The 19,384-nt window shown below is 33.7% G+C and overlaps 1 protein-coding gene across 5 annotated transcripts in view; it reads left to right on the top strand.

Annotated features, from left to right (window-relative positions):
• Positions 1-19,384, top strand: part of Kcc (solute carrier family 12 member kcc) — a 134,612-nt gene that overhangs the window by 21,232 nt on the left and 93,996 nt on the right. The window contains exons 1-2 of one of the 5 annotated variants that reach the window (XM_070293195.1): positions 4,710-5,154; positions 10,207-10,543. The exons of 1 other annotated variant lie outside the window; for it this stretch is intronic. In XM_070293195.1, the coding sequence (XP_070149296.1) occupies positions 10,486-10,543 (58 nt within the window). In that variant the 5' untranslated portion in view covers positions 4,710-5,154; positions 10,207-10,485. Of the gene's footprint in view, positions 1-4,709; positions 5,232-7,286; positions 7,733-10,206; positions 10,544-19,384 lie in introns of those variants that run through there. 3 more of the 5 variants (XM_070293194.1, XM_070293197.1, XM_070293198.1) reach the window with 3 other exon arrangements.

Genomic DNA, 19,384 nt, shown 5'->3' with positions numbered 1-19,384 from the left:
TATGTAAGAGAGAAACGGTGCCGATACTTTAGCTCAGAGTTTCAAACTCTTCTCATTGGAATCGAAGAATCTGTTAGCTGAATCCTGTTATAAAATTTTTCCCTCGACCAAATTTACATCTCCGATTCTTTGAGAAACTTAAGGATTTCTTATTTCTGACGGAAATTTTCAATTTAAATAAGAAATTTGTTCCTAAGTATCTTGTACAGGGTGTCCTAGACCACCCGTACACCCCTTTTCTTTCAAAAACTAAGCATTTTAGAGAAAAACGTTTTGAACAAAAATTGTATGGTTGAGGGGAAAGATGGTGTTATTGGTTTGACCTTGTATGGCATCGTTAAGGTCAAGTCAAGGACACCTTTAATTTCTTAAATGCAACTCCCTATTTTTTATTGCATATTCTTATAGCTTATGTCGAGAGCTTTCCAAAACACTATAATAAGGTATTTTTTCATAAAGTATTTTTTGAGTTATTTTATATTTTAATCTGACATATTTTCACATAAAAAATAAAATATTTCGTAAAATATTCAGTTTTCGATAATCTTACCGTAATACTTTTAGGTACAGAATAACGAGAGAAATCAATTAGTATAAAAAAATAATTGTTTTTAAAAAAATTATTTACAATGTATTTTTTAAAATAATTATTTGTTTCTTCTGGCACTAATTGATTTGTCTCATTATTCTGTACATAAAAGTATTATGGTAAGATTATTGAAAACTGAATATTTTACGAAATTCTTTATTTTTTATATCAAAATATGTCAGATTAAAATATAAAATAACTCAAAAAGTACTTAATGAAAAAATACTTTATTATAGTGTTTTGGAAAGTTCTCGAGATAAGCTACAAGAATATGTAATGCAAAATAGGGGGTTCCATTTAAGAAATTAAAGGTGTCCTTGACTTGACCTTAACAATGCCATCCAAGGTCAAACCAATGACACCATCTTATGTTCCCTTCAAAACCATACAATTTTTGTTGAAAACGTTTTTCTCTAAAATACTTAGTTTTTGAAAGAAAAGGGGTGTACGGGTGGTCTAGGACACCCTGTATACGTTTATTGTATAATCTATACCATTGAACGTGAAGAAGATTCATACTGAATTGTACTCGGGGAAACCGACACGTGGGATGCGACTATAGCACACGCGATGCAAATGACGATGTATATAATCGCGCCATTCGATCTCGACGAGATCGATCGTTTTCCATTCCAATCGCAGCGGCACCAAGAGCGTGACGCTAATAATCCATCGCGTCGTCGTCGTCGTCGTCGTCTTCGACCAAGTCAGACCCTGAACTGGAAATAAGGTTCATTGTCTGTGACCTTACTGCATGCCCGCTATGTACAGCAATCGTCTTATTTGTGGATGCGGTGGAGGCCTCGATTGTTAACTGACGGCCAGCATGCAATTCACCTACGTCTTTCTTTGGGGATGCCGAGATTCGAGGATCAAAGGATGGATGAGAAGCCTTCCAGAAGCCTTGATTTTAATCGCGTGACACCACGTGAGATTCAACTTGTTTTCGAGCGGACGTGAAAAAATTGTTCCCATTCGGAGCCCGAGCTCTCTAACTTGCCTAATTGTAAACGTCTGTGGGAATAATTAATTTTATATCAACAACGATGTCGGCAAAGCCTTTTGATTAAATTAATTGTCAAAATTAATTGACTAATATTAATTAATAACTGTCGATGTTAATTAATTCAAAGCCAGACGTTAGTTTGGATATATTCGAAACAATTCCTCGTTTCTTTTTTGATGGTAGAGTATTGGATATGATGCAGACGGCGATAATAGGAAATTTATGCCTCGATGCAGTAGTAATGAAAGATCGTTTTATGCGCAAACGGAAGTTTCGAATGAACGAAGATGAAGGATTGATATAAAAATATAAAGGAATGCGTCAAAATCATGAGAATGGTTTTATATTAATCGAATCTCATCGTTCATTTCGGGACATCAATCATGTATAATTACTAGTTACCCACTCTATCAGAAGCGATAACGAAGAATGGTTACAAATTAAACGAACGTATAAAATTATCGGAAGCTTGACGGTGATCGCGCATTACAAATTACTATCGATATTATTTTATAACGATCATTGCTTCTCTCTCATTGCGTTATCAATTTATAATCAAATTTCAGCGAAATATTGAGCCGTTCAACGCTGATAAATTTTTCTATCATTTACATAAATGTTGTGTGTCGATTATTGATACACAACTTGACATTTATCGGGCCTCAAAATTTTAAAAGATAAAGTGAAAAAAAACATATATAAATTGAATAAACTGATTTATTTTTCAGAATTAAAATAAAAATGCTAAATATTTCGCGCCCTTTTACCTGAATAAACTAAATAATAACACAGAAATAAGACTGCATTAATTTAAATGCTTGGGAAGGATCGCAATTTTTTTTTCTTTTTTGTGATCTTTATTTGTTTCAAAAGAGGATACACTTCGGTAATTATATCAATCACATATAATCGTCAATGATTGTCCGATGCACGAAGTTCGCTTTATAAAGTGGAGTAGATAATCGTAATCAAACGGGATGGTTAAGCAGGCAGCAAGTGTTGTGGATTGTAATATTTGCTCTGGCTGAAGCACATTGTCAAGCGAAAGGAAACTTGCGAGGGGTTGGTCACTGAGGTAATTTTTGTACAAGGGCTAAGTAATTCAGCGGCAATCCAAAGGAAATTTTGGGCAATCTAAGGTAATTTTGGATAATTCTAAATAATCTTTAGCATTCTCAGATAATCTTGGGTAATCTAATAGGAAATCTAAGTAATCTAAAGGTAATATCAAATAATCTGTAGGTAATTTTAAGTATTTTTAAGGACCTATGTGAAGTTGGCTCTTAAGGAGCTATACATATACACTTAGCGGTAGGAAAAATAGGGGGAAATTTGACAATTTTTTTTCATAAGAAAATTTTTTTTATTAAGAAATCTGTAGCTACATCTTAAAGTAGGTCCTTTAATGTATATTTGGTAAAATTTTCATTAATAAATATTGAAAAATGTGCCGTGGAAACGTCATCTCCTGAAAGCTGTTCGACGAAGCGGTAACCATTGTAGCTCCTCTAATTTTTATCTGAAATCAAAAGCCAAAAAAATTTCTTAAAATATATAAAAAAAGGAAGTTATTGTAGTGGATTTTTAAAATTCTGATTTTTCAAAAAATGGCGGCCATTTGAAAAGGTATCAGATTAAAAATTATATCTTTGCATTCAAATGGCCGCCATTTTTCGAAAAATCACAATTTAAAAAATCGACTACGACAAAAACTTCCTTTTTTTATATACTTTAAGAAGATTTTTTGGTTTTTGATTTCAGATAAAAATTGGAGGAGCTACAATGGTTACCGCATCGTCAAACAGCTTCCAGGAAATGACGCCACCACGGTACATTTTTCAATATTTATTAATGAAAATTTTACCAAATATACATTAAGGACCTACTTTAAGATGTAGCTAGAGATTTTTTAATAAGAAAATTTTTTTTATAAAAAAAAATTGTCAAATTTCCCCCTATTTTTCCTACCGCTGGGTGTATGTAGTCCCTTAAGGTAACCTCAATCTGAGGTAATCTAAGATAATCTTAAGTAATCTGAGGTAATTTAAAGGTAATCCGTATCAAGGGTAATTTTTGTACACTATAACTACTAGTGACCTACCCCTCGGAAACTTGGGTTGCAATTATCGGCGAGGCGCCGTTAAATTAAGAGCTATCTATGCGATATACGCACAGCGACTATATGTGTCATATCGTGGAACCAGCACATCTTTCCGTAGGAAAAGGGGAGATGTAATGCCGCCGCATTCGAGATATCAAATCTCATCCAACATTTTCCGGGAACAAGTTATTTCAATGTTCCATTAATTTTGCCATAATTTTATTTCCATCTGACATTTTTTCTATTTTTAGGATAATTTAAGAAGTGTGAAGAAGCATTGATAGAAAAGTAAAAAAAAAAAAAAAAAAAACAAATATATCTTACACCACATATTAATAATCTCTTTATTAAGAACATTAAAAAGTGTATTTTACAAAAAAATGTGTGATGTGTTTACTTAAATTTCCATAGAAAAACGAAATTATTTTCACGAAGAAATATCGTTCTCTCTGCACTAAAGCCCGCTGATAAGTCAACATCCCGTAATAGATTGCGGACATAAATAAAGGTATAATTGCTATTACAACTGCTTTTTTTCGCCCCGTTTCACTAAAAATCTCTAGCTTCTTATTCTCCGGAGGTTAACAGGTGCGCCATCGGCTCGGATTCAGCGACCAGACCGCGACGATAGTTTGCCTTGCCAAATGGCAGCAGAACACGTTAAACACTCGCAGATCGTATCTGGCACGTACATGTAGCCGATATATATGCTGCGCGCACAGATATATACAATATATATATATATATATATATATATATATATGCACATGCATGCACGTGTGTACCTAAAGCGACGTCTACAATAGAGATTTTAAGCCCTAAGCCTTAAGAAATTGACCAATCATATTCAAGTATGAGGAGAATACCCGACTGTGATTAGTCAATTTCTTAAGGCTTAGGACTTAAAATCTTATTGTAAACGGCGCTTAACGTATCTACAGTCGAAGAGAGCTTAACTCTCTCGTCGCGTTAGCGAATCGAGCAGTGGGGTGACAGAGTGGGTGACGGGTGGATGGGTGAGTGGGTCGGTCGCTGGCGGGTGGTAGCCTACCTCTAGTCGGGTAGTAGTAGGTGCGCACCCTACGCGGCTACCAGGTGAGTGGGGCAGAGGCCAACCCCTGAGACACCCGACGCGGAACGCGAAAAACCACTTGTGTGTGTGTCGATCTTGCTTGTCGCGTCGTCGTTTCTAAACGCTCGTCTGATAATCCGTTCTGGTTCTCGTCGCGCTACGACGTCGCGATACTCTCTTCGAAGAGAGAGAGATAAAACACCTCTCTGTGTCTGTCTCTAACTTCGCCTTCTCTTCTTTGACTCTTTCTACTTTTGTCTATTCTCGCCCGGAACGCTCTCGGAAGTCGTCCCGCCCGAGGGCGACATTCGCCGGATCGAAAGTGATCTATGCCGGTTGCGGGCGAATATAGATCGTCGTGAGGTGTCAAGCGTCGAGATAACAACGTGAGAGAAAGGAGTGTACCTTTAAACGTTGCGAGGAAAAATAATAATGTTCGATTCTTTCTGATCGTGGCGCGAAGGTGATTTTCGACTTTTTTTTTCCGACGAATGTCTCGGATGTCTTGCTCGATACCGACAGAAAAATGTTTCAAATAAGTCGAATATCTTGGCGGACAAAAGTGTTTGTAGACTAAAATGCAAAATGATGTAATTTTGAGAGAAAAAAATTTCTATAATAAGCTAAAAGGAAATCTCTCATATATTAGAGAATACGTTATAATATAACTTGATAAATGTAAAAATAGAAATATATATGTGTGTATTGTGCATATGTATGTAAATCCTATTATATTGAAGTATAAAAATGAGGAAAAGTAGTTAACAATTCTATATAATATATTTAAATTTACTCGCTCATTAGTTATATTCTAGAGAAAATATAAAAGTATAAATGAAATATAAGAGGATATAGTGTAACCTCAAAAAAGTATAAGAAGATTAAATAATAAAATTGGGTAAAATAAGAGAAAGCAGAAAATATGAAAAATGTTCTTGGCATCCAAATTATTTTGTATTTTCAGTCTACATTTTATCGTAGAGAGGCAAGCACATAATTTTCTATATTTTATATCAATTACATTTCTGAATCATTTTTAATGATTTTCATACAGCGATAATTATTAAATGGAAGGCTGCCTTTTTGCGATAGTTTTCTTTCCGGCCAGGATTATCGACATGTCCTTATGGTGGATTATAATATCTCTCTCATTGAATAGATTATAATATCATGGAGTGCATTATAAGATATGCTTTTATCAAAAAATCTGATTATTTTAATTCAAAGGGGAAAAAAATTTTTTATCTTATCATTATTAAGAAAAATTGCATAATTTTCATAGAACATTGACAAAAATGATATCTGAAAGCTTTTATCGTAAATTTTACCTTGAAAGATATTTCTGAAAGTTCACATACATAGAATGACCCGATTTTTAACCGAGAAGATCATGCGGCATCGACAGAGAAAGTTGTGTAAAAATTCTTGAACTGATATTTTTGAACGAGCAATTATTTCAATCGAAACTCGATCCAAGCAGATTGTCGAAACGATCCTTGGAAGATCACGTGACATCGAAAGCAGAAGAGACAGCGGCTTCATCGATCCATTCTGAGCCTATCCGGGTACAACTAGGCCGCCTTTCCAGGATCCTCGACAGACGATCTGTTATAGATCCTGAAAAGGAGTTTGGAAGTCGTCTCGAATATTTTGCGAATTCAAGAACTCCTTTACAGGATAAATCGTTTGTTTGTGACAGAAAGATGATTCGCAAATAATCGCTATCGCAATAATCGAGAATTTTTTGGAAGAGCTCTTTTAACGTAAAAGTTCATCAAGTTTTTGCTTAAAAAAGCTTAATATTATTATTTAAGATGTATTAGTTAAATTATTAGATGAAAGTAGGACAAATGAAAAGAGAGAGAGAGAGAGAGAGAGAGCGCAATACAGAGATAATTTTGCCAGGATTAAAAGCTAACACAACACAATAATATCAAAATTAAAAAGAATATACTATGAAATATGAATTATGCTGATCTTATTTTATCCAGTCGCGAAAAAATTACACAATGATGTGGTTATGTTACAATAATAATTAAAAATAATCGTCTATTACGTTCTCGAGTGATGGTATTATTATTATAACTTTTAAACTGATTATCTGATCATTTGATAAAAAATAGTATAATATAATAATAAAAAATAATAGAAAATGATAAATTATGATAAGGTTTTATAGAATATAAGATAGAGAGGAACATCGAGAACATATCTTGAGAATTAATTATTTACATAGAAAAAGTAGAGATTGAGAAATAAATATTTAAATAGACGTAATCGGTTAATCAATCATAAATCACGATAGTCCTCCTTTAAACGATAACAATTTATCTTCAGATATGTAATGCACATAACAACAAACGTGGCACAATGCAACCTACTACAATGACTTGTTGCACATACGCAAATGTATGTTAATTTATAAATTTTCCATGAATTTGATCTTTGTCTTTATTATTACTACTTCTACTTTTGTTACCGATATTATTCGTTGAGGATTTTTTATTCTTGACGAATCATCAACCTTTCTTTTTATCGTTCTTTCACTTGTATTGCTGTTTTTATTAACATCTGTCGGCTTTGACAATGCAAGCTTTGTCGTGCAATTGTTATTACTACATTATGCTAATGGAATCGTGCAATATGTCTGCAAATAACGATGAAACACGTTTCTGTGGGGATCATAATTCACCGGGTGACGGCAAAACGGCTCTGCTTTCGATGTTCCGAACTCACGAATCGTTTTATCCGCCATTCATCATCCGGGAGGGAGGTGTCGCTGTCAATTTTCAGTACCAACCACGAGACTTTTTGATTTGTCCGTCGTACGGCAACGTTTTTCACCTCGACTTCGTTCGGAAATCGAGAGGAAAAGAGCGAGAACGAAAGAGAAAGAGAGAGAAACAGGAGGCACACGTGTGAGAACTCATTTGTACAGTGTCACATACGGGATCGATGTTACACGTAAGCGAATGAAAACGATCAACGGAACCGAAATAAGACTCAATGTCGGCCTACGCGATATCCGCCATTTATATTGCACGTTTTTCTCTCATTGGATTGCGCGATTATACGCGTGACATAACGTGTACTAAATATATCGCGGGCTAAAATCAAAGTATTTTTTCACGTATACAAATGAATGAATCGTAAAATTGTAGGTAAACGTCAGAATATATAAATATATTACAATTAAAGTTGCAAGAAAATTTTATCGTCGTTCGCGTGACGAGAGGCGTAAAAAAGGGTACGGTACTACTCAATTACGGGCGAGGGAAACAAAATGTTTGTGAAAAAGAAAATATTCGATGAATAAAATGTAATGCTTCATGACACGCGATACTTTCAAGTTTTGTGTACATACCTCGCATCATCGCGAGTTCTAATTACTGTTAATTAAACTGGACGATCTTCTCGTTTCCAAAGTCGAAAGTCATGACGTCAATGGCATTATGAACACTTGTTGTTTATCCCCCCTCTTCCTCTCCCCTTCTCACCCCTCTTTCTCACCTCAACTCTCTCGCCATACAATATATATATATATATACAGGGTGGTCCACGTAAAGTGTTACAAGCTAATAACTTTAAAAATATTTGTCAAATCAAAAAATTGTTTATGAGAAAGTTTTATGTTTTCGAGAGGCCTTTCTAACTACGTAAACATAAAATTGCCCCCGCTCCCCTACTAAAGGGGGCGAGAGGTAACTTTAAAATTTTAAATGGAATCCCCATTTTTTATTGCATATTTTTATAGCTTATCTCGAAAGCTTTTCAAAACACTATAATAAAGTATTTTTTTTATTAAGTACTTTTTGAGTTATTTTATATCTTAATATGACATATTTTGATGTAAAAAATAAAATATCACGTAAAATATTTAGTTTTCGATAATCTTACCGTAATACTTTTATGTACAGAACAAAAACTATACATTTATTATATACTTTTATTGAGACAAACCAATTAGTGTAAAAAAAATATAATTGTTTAAAAAAATGCATTGTAAACAATTACATACTTTTTCTTAAAAACAATTATTTTTTTTATACTAATTGATTCGTCTCATTATTCTGTACATAAAAGTATTACGGTAAGATTGCCGAAAACTAAATATTTTGCGAGATATTTTATTTTTTATATCAAAATATGTCAGATTAAAATATAAAATAACTCGAAAAATACTTAGTGAAAAAATACTTTATTATAATGTTTTGAAAAGCTCTCGAGATAAGCTACAAGAATATGCATTAAAAATGGGGGATTCCATTTAAGAAAACATCAACGACCTTGAAAAGGTCACTCAAGGTCAAGTCCATATTTTTATCATGTGGCCCCCATGCAACTTTTGTCTGAAACGTTTTTCCATATCTTTCATATTTTTCGAGATATTTGCCTGGGGCAATTAAAATGAAACACCCTGTATATACGAGTATATACATGATTTACATGATATGATACATGCTACATGAGCGTTAGACTTTATCGATCGTTAATGTAATATAGAAATAGCGGAGAACGTAAAGAACACGCTGTGCGTTAATTACTTTCTCTTTTTTTTTCTCTTCCCATAATGCTACATCGCTTGCAACGAGTATTACGTATACCGGCATTACGCTCTTTTAATCAAGCAGATAAAACGGTAAAAGATAAAAATTGAACGAATGAATGGCGGCCTATAAGTACGATACACATGTACCTCGCTTATTTTAAATACTTTTATTTCGTCAGTTGCCTATTTTTCATTTAGATAATTTTTATTGAGATAGATAGTTTCTGTTTGTTTATTTGCGATTCTTTATCTATTTAGTTTCCTTTGCTTTATGCCGAATGAGGTTTTTATTTTTATTTTTCCACATCAATTGCTGTTTTATTTTTCGAACTTTTTGGACGATATGTATTTATTAATGTTGCAAGAAATGAAATTTTATCAACTCGTAAAGACTTGATCGTATTCATCGAGCATTAACGAATTGAGTATTCAATTTAGTACTGCGCAATCAAAATCTTATTTGCATTTTCGGGCGGTATTATATAAAAAATTGAGAAACGACGTCTGTGATCTTCCAATATTATATACGAATTTATCTGAACGATTATAATATTATATTCATAATTAATTAAAAAATCTGGAAATATAATTTTTGGGCAAATTTTGTAGTTACAGATAAATATATTTTAATCTTAAACTTTGATTGTCGACTACAATGTGATTTCAAGTTTGAGTAAATGAGAAATGGAAATACCATATCTCTTAAAGGATACTCAAATTAAATGTTATTTGTTCGATTTTTTCCAATTTATCGCCGATCGCTGTATACAGAATTGTTGGGATCGAATCTGTCTGACTATCGATGCCGCTTTCTACTGAATCGTTCAGACGCGTAAATGTTTACAGAATTAATTGTACGATCAATCGGAATGATTTTCCATGTTTTAAGATCGAAAATCTGCTGAGAATTTAATCGGCGTTACTCCACGACGCGAATCAACGAGGAAAAAAGAGCGAATCTTCTCTTTGTATTTCTCTCTTTTTTTTTTTACGTGCGAAATCCGCGCCGGCACAAAAATAGAAACTGTCATTCGATAAATCGATACCGTGTGGCCGAGGCTACATTTGAGGAAACTGTGGATGTATAATAAAGTATTATTTCCTTATTGTGCGTGAGTGCACGTGTAAAAGTACAATCTACGTGAGCTACAACACAGAGTGTCACGCCATGAGTGCTTCCGGCGCGATTCCTCTGATTCTGGCGAAGAAGGAGCAGATCGTCGAAGGCAAGTAATTGCTCTCGTTTCTTCTTCTTTTTATTTTTCGAAAACGATTTACTCGACGAAGTTAATCTCGTCTGAACGGATTACATTGTCAAAAGTTCGAACATAAATTTATTATTATTATTATTATTAAGTTAGTAGAATAATTCTATGGTATTAATAAATATTAATGCAAATGTATAAAGGACATCTATCAACGTATCGATGTATGATTTACTCAGCAAAATCAATTTTGTCTGAAACTCTTGTGCTCGAAAATTCATCATTAATATATTTATCTAAACGAGCGATAATCGATCAAAGTATTAATAAATATTGACGCAAGTCATTGATATTGTAATTTTTTTCTCTCTCTTTTTTTTTACACTGTTTACGTCGATGATGCGCGATAATATCGTAATCTTGAAGTTAACGATTAGATAATTCTAAGAGAACGTGGTTATTATTACGCTCGCGTATATTTAATGTATGCAAATTCCGCATAATACGGCGTGAAACGCTTTGTAATAGACGCGTGATCCTTGAGAGGAAAATAGACGGTCTTTAAATAGATTGAACACTAGATATAAATCTTGCATCGCGTTGCTGTTCATGAATTGTTTGTAGAAATAATCGATGCGAAGTGTGCTATGCTATGTTAATCGCGGCTTAAAATATACCGCAGAAAGAAAGGTCGAATCAATTAAATGCAAAGAAATTAAGTGCATGCTGAGGTAACAATAATCTAAATTGCACATTCTTTCTCGGAAAAAATCCTTTTCTATATATATATTTTTTTTTTCTTGAAATAATTTCCTCTTTTTTATAAGAAAAGAGAGAGAGAGAGACGAAAAGAAAATGAATAATCAAATTCTTCAAAATCGGTAAGAAACTTTAAAAAAGATTTTACCTTTGAAATAATTGCGATCGCTAGATCACACTGGAGTTTTACAAATTGACATCGAATGCTATGGCGACGTAGAGGAATCCCTTAATCGCGTGATGCGATTAATTGATCTATATCGATGACGTGTGACAAACGAGGCGTTATAATCGGTTTGACATTAATTGATATTTCGGCACGATGTGTCTTTTTCTATTATTTTTTCCGTCGCTCACGCGAATTTGGCACAGGAAGGTTGTTTTGCGTCGCCTTTTCAAGCGCGAGCGCCTCTTTATTGCACACCTGCAACGGAAAATCCCGCTCGCTCGCGATGATTGCTCTATCTATTTTTATCCACCTGGATTTCTCGGTTTAGATCACGTGCAGGTGATGCCAAGAGTGGCAAATCCAAAGATAAGGATTAGCGATGGTGGATAAGCCAGCTTATGAAGGAAGGAAATATTCGCCGTTTCCTCTCTAACAATAAGATCAAACAGCCAAAATAATAACTTTGGCACAAGCTCTCCCGAATAACGATAATAGTTCGAATGTTGATTTATCCGCCGATCTATCTGATATTCAATATACGAACGCGAAGACTGTCTACGTGGAAGGGGATTCAAATGTCCTTTATATATTCAATTCAACGGTTAAATATAGTAACTATTCGGTTTCAGGCAAACTTATATCACTATTGTATCAAATTCTCGAAAAATAAAGATTCTTAGAAATAAATTTTATTCGCGGAAGTTTTTATTTTAAAATAATTGTTAAATTTATTGTTGAAAAAATTTTATAATTTATTTATTAATTTTAAATGCAGCTTGCCTAATAATTATGTCGCAATACGTTTAATTATTGTGCAGATGTCTAATGCGCTAATGTTTCAATAATGATAATATGCGTCATAAATCAACTTAGCGCATCATAATATCGATTTCAGAACATTAAACTCAAAGATCAACGGTTATGTATGTACAACGGATAACTAAGCTCTTATCGCGGATACTTCACAGCGTAAGCTCGTTTACTACCTTACGTTTCGCGTTTAGATCGGAGGTCGGGGCCGGCATTGTACGAACAACGATATGTAAATGCGGGCCATCGGGAACAATAGCGGCGAATCCCCTTGGATTAACCCTATCCAGAAGTAACTCTCTGAATTATCTCTCGCGCGGAACGAGCGCCACTTCGCGTCTTGTCGTTGAATTTTCAATTTGACCTCGTCGTTAATCTCGATTAATCCTTCAAATCCTTTAATAAGAAGTGTTGAAAGTTTAGTTAAAATCACATTTGAACGTATTAGAACTGTTAGTAGATAGGTGCCAATGATACGAAACACTTTTATCGCATCAAATTTTAATGATGGATTGATCCTTCGACGAATTTGTAATCGATTTTTCTTTCGCACATATTTGATGACGAATCACTATCTCTGGCTACTATAGAAAAATGTATATAAAAATGTTCGATGCGATGTTAAGTCACTCGCTAAATTATTTAGTCTGCATAGTATAGAGCAAAGTGTGCGATCGTGGCACAGAGAGTTGTGCGTCTCCTCTCTGTGCTGAAGGACTCGGGTTCAAATCCAGCCAGAAACGTCGAATATATTCGATCGCCACCTCTCGAAAGGCAATGGCAAACCACCGAGAGTATTTTGCCAAGAGAATCTAAACCGTTTGGAACTGGCGCTTTAAACTGTAGGTCTCATACGTCTGCGGAAAACCATAAAAAAGCGGACATTGTAGATATATGTAGAGAAGTCACCATTTTCTGACAAGAGGTATATAGATTGGGGAAGAAGATAGAGCGAATTATAAACAAATGTAAACGAACGATTGTTTATCCAATATTATTTTACTTGTAAGTTTTGACATAGCAGAGTATATATTTTTCTAAGCACTCTGATTAGGCATATATTATGCACTTTACAAACATTTGATGTTTTCCTTCTTCTCTTTTTTGCTTTTAATCTTTTAACTATAAGTAGGCGAGATGATTTTTCAAAGTGGGAATATTCCGCGTCTTTTTTCTAATTTTTTCTATAATCGATCTACATCCAGAACAAACACACGGCTGGAAAGTTAACTTGGATATTTGTTTAAGCTTGTAATCGTTTGATAGAGCGAGCAATAAAGCGTTGCTGAACGGCGAACATCGATATTTCAACAAAATAACGAGTTTGGACGGAGAGTCGATCGAGTTAATTGTAAACATGTCTTATCCTATTGCCGATTCTCATAGTCTGCTTAGTCTCACGGTTACGCTACTTACATTCAGACGTGTAAACGCGACAATGGATGTTAAACGGTACGACAGTTAATCTCTAAAACGATGATGTCACACAATAGCATCGTCGATGTGTAAATGATTCTCTTTGCAATTTTAATCGTGGATTGCTGGATCAGACTTTATTATTAAGAATTTACATCACTAAACTTAATTCAGTTTTCATCTTTTCTAGTTAATCATTATTTAAAAATTGAAGACTATACTAGTGACTTATATTTGTATTTCACAATTATTTTATATGATTATAATTCGAAAAAAACGATAAAAAAAGAAGAGATGTGAAGAAAAGATATTAATTATTATAATATATCAAGTTAATTAGTATAATAAGAAATAGCGTGATTTGATGATACATTATAGACTATAGACCAAGAACATTTCACTCTTTCTCGTTTTGTCAAAATTTTCTATAAATTCAGCTTTTCTCGAAAAACACGCGTTCACAGTTTAGCGAGCGTATCGTCTCTCCGTGCATTTTTCAACACACAGTAGTAGCAATTTTCAAATTGATTTTCAAAACGCTTGACGTTACGCAACATGATGAGGAGGAGGGTTATTACGGAGGGTTTTTATCTCGTTGGAGAAATTCTCAACCGCTATGGCTCGCAAATATGATCGCGTAACTCGACGATGAAAATCGATTGTCACTGACATAAGAAACATATTTTTGAAAAAAAAAAATGCGAGCATATAATCTTTTTAGTCGCGTTGTCTTATAGCGTGAATATGAGCGAATAAAAATGAATAAATAGTGAATGATAATTACGAAAGTAATAAGAACACGTTGAGAAGCAGATATTGATATACAACTCTGTAAATAATATTAAATTGCTTTTACTGTATATTGTAGAAATTCATAAATCGCTCAACACTTCTTTCTATTTATTAATAAAATGAAAAAGATATAATGAAATAATCGCGTGTGGAAAGAATAACGAAATCGTTAATAAAATTGTTGAACGTTTTGTGTTCTATACGTTATTTTTACGAGCATTTGTGAACATTCGTTTTCACGCAATTTTTCCTTCTTGTTTCGTAAAAAGCAACGACAGAAATATACGATGAATATTTTGTATGAAGCAATGATGAGCATTTCAGCTCTTTTTATTATCGCGATGGCAATTTTGAAGTCAGCAATTAGCGGTGCCATTACGAGGCATTCAATCGTTAAACGGATCATGACATTTTCACGCGCATCTCTAGAGATATAACGAGTTTCGAATGTTCTCGTTATAACTCGATATTCACGTTCCTGTGTTTTATGCAGCTCCTACTTGAAGATCAGCCTCTAATTACAGCTTTTTCAAAAATCACAATTTTCTAAACGTTGATTTTTGAACGAAATTTATTTGCAGTTGTAGAATTAATGCCCAGAATACATGTCACACTTCGACGATTTTTTTTCTGAAAAATGGAACGTCGAAAACGAGATCGTTAACGAACAAGTAGATAAAGATTTGCTCGTGACACTCAAGATCTTGGCCTCGTTATATCGCAGCTTCGCAAGTTTTACGTGAAACTCGTGAGCGGAAAGAAATAGCCTGATGTGTACATAAAGAATGCAACCAAGGATGATCCAGTAAAATAGCCATTTACGATTTTTGTTTAACAAAATATCTTAGCATGTCAAGAAGAAAGTAAAGATTATCTTGCTAAGAAAAAAGTAAAAATTAATCTTGAATCAAACAAATATAGTTACAATATTTTTATTTTGATAAAGCAATCTAAAAAAATATAATTATTTTTATCTATCTAAATATAAGAACAAATTGTGTAAACAAGTAGAGTTGTGCAAATTAGAAACTTGCACGTTGCTTCCTCATCATTTTATTTTATTTTACAAAGCTTAAGATGCTTTAAGCATGCGGTTTTTTCAATTTTTGCTTCCTCATAGAGGAAGCTTTGTGAACGAAATAAAAAGATAAAGAAGCAATATGCTATTTTCTAATTTACACACTTTTTTATTTTTATATAATCGTTATAGATTATGTGAAAAAATTAAATCCGATATCTCAAATTTTCCGAAAGCTACAGCGTGTACAGACATTTTTCAAAAAATTCAAAATTTTATAAAAAGTAAACCCTTTCACCGATACTCATCAAATTCAGTACCAACCATCCTTTAATAATACTCTATTCATATAAAAAAAATTTAATCCGATATCTCAAATTTTCCGAAAGTTACAGCGTGTACAGACATTTCTCAAAAATTTCAAAATTTTATAAAAAATATAAACCCTTTTACCGATACTCACCAAATTCAGTAACATCCATCCTTTAATAATACTTTATCCGTCTAAAAAGATTTAACCTGATATCTCAAAATTTGCGAAAGTTACAATGTATACAGACATTTCTCAAAAAATTAAAAATTTTATAAAAAAATGAATCTTTTCATCGATTCTCACCAAATTCAATACCAACCATCCTTGAATGATACTCTATCCATGTAAAAAAATTTAACTCGATATCTTAAATATTGCGGAAGTTAAAGATTGTACAATACATTGCGTACATGCATACATACATACATACATACACACATACATACATACATACATATATACATACATACAGACATTTTTTAGGAATATGATTTTTCGACGTTTTGGAACATTCTAAACACATTGAAATTAATTGAAAACGTAAATCCGTCGCGTATACTTGTGTGCTGGATACAGGTATATAATGCATGTATGAAGAGAAAGAAAGAAAGATAGAGGGAGAGAGAGAGAGAGAGAGAACAGAAGTGCAAAAAAGTGTATCGAGGTAATTCATGCCTTCGCCGCGTGGCACAAGGTCGAGGAAAATCGATAAAGCGTAGACAACTCGGTAACGATGCCGTGGAATGATAGCGACCGTCGTGTGACCGGCGCGACATTTTTATTGCATCGCTTATCACTGCGCGGCATTAAATAGTCTATGATTAAAAAATGCCGCGCGCGACCATATCTCTATGCTGTTTTCATTGCGATAATGCATCTTAGACAAACTGTGTTGCACGAAATTATTTTAGTCAAAAATGTATTATATTATTTTCTTAATTGCATCGATAAAAATATATTGTGCAAACATAGGCCTGTAAATGCGTTCTATTTACAAATTGCAAACCTTGAAAGAGTTTTATACAATTGGTGGAATTCTAACATTCCCCTTCCAACTATCGAGCACATAAATATTATTTCACATCATTTGCATATAAATGTAAATTGTAGTTATTCACAGAGTATATTGTATGTTAATTTTCAAATAACTTTAATAAAAATAAAATTAATACATATATTCTTTTTCATAAATTAGGAATTATTATATTTTTTCCAAGAGAAATTATCGAAAGCTATTTTTTATAACTTTGTAGTATTTATCTACATATATAAGTCGCTGACGTCTATCTGTCTGTCTGTCTGACCGCGAACTACTTCCACATTTATGGACCGATTTTCTCGAAATTGGTACGAAAATTTTGCTAATTTTTTGGGGATAGCTACTATGTGGTTTCTTTTTAGTTTTACACCCACACCCACACCCACCCACCCACGCACCCACACATTATGTTTCACATTTATGGACCGATTTTTTCGAAATTGGTACCAAAATTATGCTAATTTTTCAGGGATGGCTATTATGCGTTTTGTTTTTAGTTTTACACCCCCACCCACCCATCCATGCACCCACACACTTTATTCCAAGGATTTTTGGGGGATTAGTAGCCAAGGGATGGCTACTATGTGATTTTGACTGATACACATAGATACTGAACTATATAATGTTAAATTGGTCTTTAGATTGCTATGTCGCAAAAAGGAAAAAGATTGTTAGTTTTGGCTTAAGGAAGTCGTGTACAGAGACGGTTTTTAATGGGTGAGAGTTCCACATTACCCCACCACACCTTTATTTTTTTCCTCTCTTGCAAAAAAAACGTACTTCCGCGCGTAACGCGGGCTTAAAGCTAGTATTTAAAATATCTCGACGTTTTTTCAAATAAATATTAAAAATATTCTCAGCAAAATAAAAATTTTGGGAACTAAATGGCGAATAAAAATTTCGTAAATTATAGAGTATTATATGTAATAAAATGAAAATGTAAATAAAAAGCAGTGTACCTCTTTAATCTACGATCAATTATAATGTATGTTCTTCAATCGCAAGTTGCGAAGCGACTTTAATTAAAACCAATCTGAAATATGTTATTATTGTCATTAGCTTGCTTGAAGGATTATATTCCCAGGGCGAAAGATTAAGTGCGCACGAGGGAGTAAAAAATACGCCGCTGTTTGCCACGATTGGCGGTACATTCGTACCTGATTGGCCCAATTTGTCAATTTGCTCCCTCGACGAGGGGCGCCCAGATCAGTCCCGGCGCCGACCCGATTTTCAGAAGCGCATGCTGCGCCGGATATTGCCAGGATAATGGAGCAGTCAAAGTATTAGTAGTGAACGCGCAAGGGAGAAATGTGTGCCGGCAAATTTTCACCGAAAACCGCCATTGACCTCGAGCCAGTTTTTCCGACATGCTCGAGAAATATAATCGGCACTCGACCGCATCCTTGAAGATTTATGCGCAGCGATGCGTTTATATATATACCCCGCTGACTTTGATTGCTCTTTTCAAACTTACGAATTGGTAAAATATTCAAAACTATCTTATCTGGGATCTCTCGATAAACATAATTCCTGAGGCCGGAAGTCTATGGAAAAAAAGAAAGTGAAAGAAAGGCATAATATTTTTTTATAAATTAAATAAAAAACTCGTTAGAAATAATTCAATTTAATGAAATTATTAAATAAACGAATTATTCAAAACAAGTAAATAATATTTTAGGCACTTTAGATGTATAGCATCGGTGTGTAACTCTATGGGAAGCGATCTTCTTCAGAGACGGATGAAAATATATTGTATAACCTTCTCCAAAATAAATCGATAACACTCTTCCAGCATTTCATCTTATCGTTTCAACTTTTCCTTCTTTTTTCGCCGTTTAAACTTCTTATCGTCCATTCAATGCCGCAGTTATTTTCGTTGACCGTTCGTCGCTTATTACATATGCGATCGATGACGGAGTAATCTTGGCACCGAATTTCCTCGTGTATTCAATATTTAATTTGATTCATTAATTTTTATTGATAACACGGAATTCTTAAACATAATCCGCAGAGTGTATAAAAGATATCCAGAAATGAGTACAAATTGTTAGTGATGTCATTTAAGCATTTCTGCGTCTTTTAAATATTTAGAAACCAAGATATACAGGGTGATTCTAAATAAGTGCGAAAAATTTTAGGAGATGATGCTTTATCGAAAATTAAGGGGGATCTTTCATATAAATATATACTCCTATATCCCTCCCTGAGGAGTTACACTCCTTCAAAGGAGAGGTGAAAATTAGGTTTTTTTTATTATAATTTTGTATTGTTTTTGTTCCATCTTTTTCCAACATTTACTATAATTTTGTTTTGCTTGCCTTTTTTATTATAAAATTCAACTTCTCATAACTCGAAACCTATGACCGGTGTGAACCTAGCATCTCACGAATAGCCTTCAAATTTACATGCATCCGGCATATTTTTAGGAGTTCTGATAAGTTTTAACAATAGTTCAATTGATTTACACATAAAATCGCGTTCTAAAAAAATGAGATGCTAACTTCTCGTATGGCTTGACAACATCTCATCGAATTTCGAATCTTTAA

This window comes from Polyergus mexicanus, unplaced genomic scaffold (assembly GCF_030449975.1).
Source record: "Polyergus mexicanus isolate NDT 795.1 unplaced genomic scaffold, iyPolMexi1.0 SCAF_3, whole genome shotgun sequence".
NCBI lineage: Eukaryota > Metazoa > Arthropoda > Insecta > Hymenoptera > Formicidae > Polyergus > Polyergus mexicanus.
This window is presented reverse-complemented; position numbering and strand designations above follow the sequence as displayed.